At 32.9% G+C, this 5,399-nt stretch overlaps 1 protein-coding gene across 1 annotated transcript; it reads left to right on the forward strand.

The window, feature by feature from the left end:
- Positions 1 to 257: 257 nt before the first annotated feature.
- LOC127747481 (uncharacterized) lies at positions 258 to 3,095 on the forward strand. Its single transcript, XM_052261430.1, has 2 exons — positions 258 to 394; positions 1,514 to 3,095. Exons 1-2 carry the CDS (start codon positions 258 to 260, stop codon positions 3,093 to 3,095), a joined length of 1,719 nt encoding a protein of 572 aa, XP_052117390.1.
- The last annotated feature ends 2,304 nt before the right edge of the window (positions 3,096 to 5,399 follow it).

Consider the following 5,399-nt stretch of genomic DNA (forward strand, 5'->3'; position numbering starts at 1 on the left):
TATGAACCACTTACTCTATTATATGAATACTACAAAAATGCAAGAACATCCTCTACTAACAAAACAAAACACTAAAAATATACTAACATATCGAACAACAACAGGGAAGATGGAAGATCAGCAACGTGTTTGATGGAAGGGGAGGTGTGCTCGGTAGAAGACTGAGTTGTCGACTCGACGTATGGGGATGGGAAACCAGCGGCGTCTTGTACTCGCGACGATGACGTTGACCTGTGCCCGAGCTTGTGGCGGCAGCGATGAGAAGTGACATTGACGACGATTGCATTCGTTCAAGCGGTGACGAGACCGACAAGCTGCACAAGAAAAGCAAACAGGCAGTAGTGATCAGCTTCCTTGAAAACGACGGCTACGACGGTGTTTCAGCGACTTTAGCGTATAGGAGAAAGAGAAGAACGGCGGTGGTAGAAAAAAGTAGGTGAAACGGTGAATTGAAATTCTAGACTAGGCTAAAAGTGAATTGAAAAAATTGGATGGATGTTTTCTTCGTTGCTGTGGACTTTGGTCCAGCTCATTAAGAGTTCTTTTTTGGTAAGGTAGCACGGTTGTAAATCAAATAGTTATCATCTTTTTGTAATGTGGTTTTGATGACTGTATAAACTATAAACAGTCTGAATCAAATAATTATCATCTATGTAGGATAGATAAATATTAAATTATGCATTTTATGCTATTTTTTGCCGAATATTTTTGTAGAAGGATTTGAATGAATGATCATTTTTTCGAATTGTCTAAATTAAAAAAAATAGAAAAAGAATTTTACTCAAAAAAGTTTGTTTTATTATGAATGAAGTTTTTGTGCAATTCAACGAGATTGGCTTTGTATGTATTTTTTTTTAATATGAGAATAAGTAATCAGACTATCTAATTATTTTATATATAATTTTTAAAATTTTTTTAATATAAAATTAGAGGATCCAATTTTTTAGTTGTAATTTTTTAAAAATTTTTAAAATTTACAAATTAGACTTTTTAATTTGTGTATTTCAAATATTTTTAACATTTTAAACATAAATTAAAAGATTTGGATACAAAAATTAAAAAATTCGATTTTTGTACTAAAAAATTAAATAGTTTAATTTCTATACATTCTAAAAGTTGGAGGGTTCAATTTTTATTTCTTAAATTAAATTGTTCTATATTTAAAAAAAAAAAAACACCAGTATTAATCCAATACGAAAAGATAGTGTTCACTCCAACTAAATAGCGGTTAAGGACGAGCAGTTAAAAGATCGTGTTCACCGTTTTCTTCCACTCTTCCATTTCCAAAAACTTCCTCTCTTTCACAATTGCCTACTATATACTCTGTGCACTAGTGCTTCTGTAATCATTAATCAACACTGAACTCTGATCCTGTTCCACAAAGCAATTGATCTTCTCTTGAGAAAACCATTCCAGTAAGCAACCACAAATCCTTATAATTATTAATTTCCCTTTATTCACTCTGAAAATTGTATGTTATCTCTATCTGCATTGTATTCCCTTGAATTTTTAGCTATAACCTAGATGGGTATGTGAGAAACAGCAGAAAGATGAATTTTTTCACCCTTAGGGTTGCTCTTTCTGCATATAGAACCTTCAGCACGAATGGTTTCTCAAAACAGAAAACCTACATTAATAATAAGTACAAAGCAGAGACAACAACAGTGACCAAAAGACAAATACGTAGGTCTAAGATTCAATGGACTGAGGAGCAAAAGAGTGTGTTGTCTGCTATAGAACAAGGCAAATCAGTGTTCATCACTGGTTCTGCTGGCACTGGCAAGACCATGCTTGTGATTGAGGTTATCAAGAGGCTGAAGAAGATGCACACCCCATCTAAGGTTTTTATCACAGCTTCAACTGGGGTTGCTGCAGTTGCTCTAAAGGGACAAACTTTGCATTCATTTGGTGGAATTCGCGGCCCCTTTTATCATGATCCTGAGAAGTTGTTTGAATCGATTTTGGCGGATAAAAGGGCCGTTAGGAGGTGGCAAACGGCTAATGCTTTGGTTGTAGATGAGTGTAGCATGGTGGATGGTGAGCTATTTGATGGCCTCGAATATGTCGCGAGAAAGGTGCGTGGCGTGGATGAAATGTGGGGTGGAATTCAGATGGTTGTGGTTGGGGACTTCTGCCAGTTGCCCCCTATTCCTAATGATTCTTCTAAGCCTGTTAAATATGCTTTCGAAGCGAGATGTTGGGATGAATCCTTTCATTTGCAGAAGGACCTCACTAAGGTTTTCAGGCAGTCTGATCCGCAGTTCATCGAGTTGCTTCAGCGTATGAGGAAGGGGGAGATCATTAGCTTGGACTTGTCATTGCTGGAGAAGTGTTACTCAGAGAGAGTGTGTGATTCCTCTGTGGTGAAGCTCTTCCCATTAAAGAAAAAAGTGATGGAAGTGAATGATAATATGCTTAAAAGCTTGCAAAAGGATGTAACTGTTTACCCAGCTGTTGATAGTGGCAAGGATACTTGGAAGAAGCTTCTGAATCAGGGGATAGCACCCAATCAGCTCGAGCTTTGTGAAGGTTCCAGAGTGATGCTGATCAAGAATTTGGACGTTCGGAAAGGATTAGTGAATGGAGCAACTGGTACGGTTGTGGGATTTGATAACGGTCTCCCAATTGTTAAATTTGATTCAGGGAAGGTTTTGACAATCAAACCGGCAGAGTGGAGTATAATGGAAGGAGACGAGGTTGTTGCTAAGAGGTGGCAGATACCACTTATACTAGCATGGTCTCAGACCATCCACAAGTGCCAAGGAATGACTCTTGAAAATGTTTCCATCAATTTTTCAGGATCATTTGGTGTTGGAATGGTTTATACCGCGCTTTCTCGTGTTAAAACCTTGGCAGGTCTTCACTTATCTGGTTTTAAATCTTCAATGATTAGAATGGACCCTAAGGTTTTAGAATTCTATAAAAAATTGTGCAACAAAAGTCTAGACACTAGTTGCATTGAAAGTAAAGATAATTCTAGAAGGCATAGCTTATCCTGTACTGCCAAAAATGCCGGTGCTGCAGATAATGTTGGCACTGTAGAGAAGAAGTGCTATTTTGACCTTGATGGGTACCTATCTAGACGCCTGAAATGATGATGAAGATGGCCTCATGGTGTATATGATCTTTATCAATTCAATGTCAAGCATGGCTGGTACTTCAGTGAAGTTTTCATGTGGGTAATATCTCTTCAAATTCAATCCTTCATCAACTTGACTTTAGTCTCTTTGGGAAGCATGGTAATGCTGAACCTTCTTTTCTTTTTGGGTCAAATAATGTCCAGTACTTTAGTGTTTCAAGTATTTGATGTCTTCTTATGTAAATATTTGAATTGTTTTTCCTCTTGTTTAATTGATACATCATTCATGTTGTTACACTTCTCATGTTTTGTGCTTTCTAATGAGAAAAGAGGAAAGCAGAGGAATAAAACTATAAAAGTGAAATAGAACCGGTTATAAGTGGATCACAATTCACAACACAATTAAGAACTCAATTATCAATTTCTGATTGAGTTTATGACTGGTTTTGCAGACATATTGGCTTGTGTTTAGTTGAAAGTTGAAACTATAAATCTTAGACTCTTTGATTTGGTTAATAACTTATTCTATTGTAAATTTCATGCAATTTTGCTATCAACAACACAGCATTGTTACTCTATCTAAAATGGTCTTGTAAGTAATAATGGGGTCTTTCATAGATGAATTATGAGTAAGTACCAATCTACCCCTCTCCATTTTTACTAAGGACTAATTGATCTTTAACAAAAAATAAATAAATAACAGCATTCCTAACCACTCACTTTTTGTGACATACCGGTCATTTTTCACCCAAAATGATGTCGTGTTGAGGGACCGAATAGTCTTTATCATTTATCAAATCGTTTTGGGTGAAAACTGACTTTTAGTGTCTCAAAAAGTGAAGAATGGTCAAGTATCGGATTGTCAGTTATCTTTTGTTAAGAACTTTGTGGTCTTTTGTGTAGATGGACAGGAATCGAATAGAATATTTATTCATGAATTAGAATACTGATACACCATATATATAATCTTTATTTCAACATTTGCATTTTAGTAACAAAGCTATAGACATGTCACTTGCTATTCACATAAAGGTTAAAGGTTTATGGTGATAAAATTGAATCTGTTATTATGTTGCTAATATTTGTGAGAAAGATTTATCAGTTTACTAGAAGATATTTAAACTTGAATATCTTTTGTAATTGAACTGTATGCACCAAAATTTTGTATTGCAACAGGGATTTTGATTCTTTTTCTTGAAATGATAGGTCAACTATGAAAGCCACATTAATTATAAAATGACAGGAAACAAATGAAATGTTAGTGCTTACTTACCACCTATAATGACGATGAAAGCAATCTTTAATTCTTTTCTTCCTTATCAAGTGCCCCTTTCATGTAGCAAAACACTTCAATTTGATTATTTATGTTAACAAAGTACTAAAGCAGCTTTGAAAAGTAAATGATAAAGGGTTTGTTAAGGATTCTTTATTGGAAAAAAAAATACATTTAGTAATGTTATTGTAAACTTAAAACTTGTTTTAGTAATAAAACTTTTTTTTTTATCTACTATGAGAACAACTACAATAACAATAAAATTTTATTCCATTATGTGGGATTTATCTAGATGAATCAAACTTCATTATATTCTACATGGTTTATGATTGAAGGTTAAAATTATAATTTTTTTTATGAAAAATGCTAAAAAACCAATACTTTTACTAATATTTACTCAAATAAAAGATAAAATATAAAAATATTAATTACTTAATGTTTTCTGTTTAGCCCTTCTTAAATCTTACATATAATCATAATAATTAAAAAAATCAATCATATATACACAAAAATACATATTAAAAATAAAATAAATAATATATAAATGTTAATTTAGCGACTAATTTTTAGTATGGATAATTACGCATAATATTTTTGTTAAAAATAGTTGAATTAAAAGAATTGAAATTTGACAATTCGAGTTTGATAACACCACCTTATTTGTATTTTTTTTCACAAATATGGTTAAAAACTTAAAATAGTTAATAATATTGACAATGTATTTTTTTGGATTTGAATCTTCTAAATTTTGAATTTTATTTTAGAAGGTAAAGTGTAATCTTTTACCATTTATTTTATAGGTAGGACTAAAAGAAAATATGGGAAAGAAATTTTTCAAGAATAAAAAAATAGATCCAAATTTGTTTTTTTTTTTTGTAAAAATTCAGTCGACTTCACGTGAAGTTGATAGTTGAGAGTCGTTAGATGAAAATTTAGTCAACTTTCAACTATCAACTTTACGTGAAGTTAACTCCACTTGAATTTTTTTTTTCAAAAAAAGAGAAAAGTCAAATGAAAGAAAATGAGATGCTGAAGTTTCAGAACCGG

This window comes from Arachis duranensis, chromosome 1, assembly GCF_000817695.3.
Source record: "Arachis duranensis cultivar V14167 chromosome 1, aradu.V14167.gnm2.J7QH, whole genome shotgun sequence".
Classification (NCBI taxonomy): Eukaryota; Viridiplantae; Streptophyta; class Magnoliopsida; order Fabales; family Fabaceae; genus Arachis; species Arachis duranensis.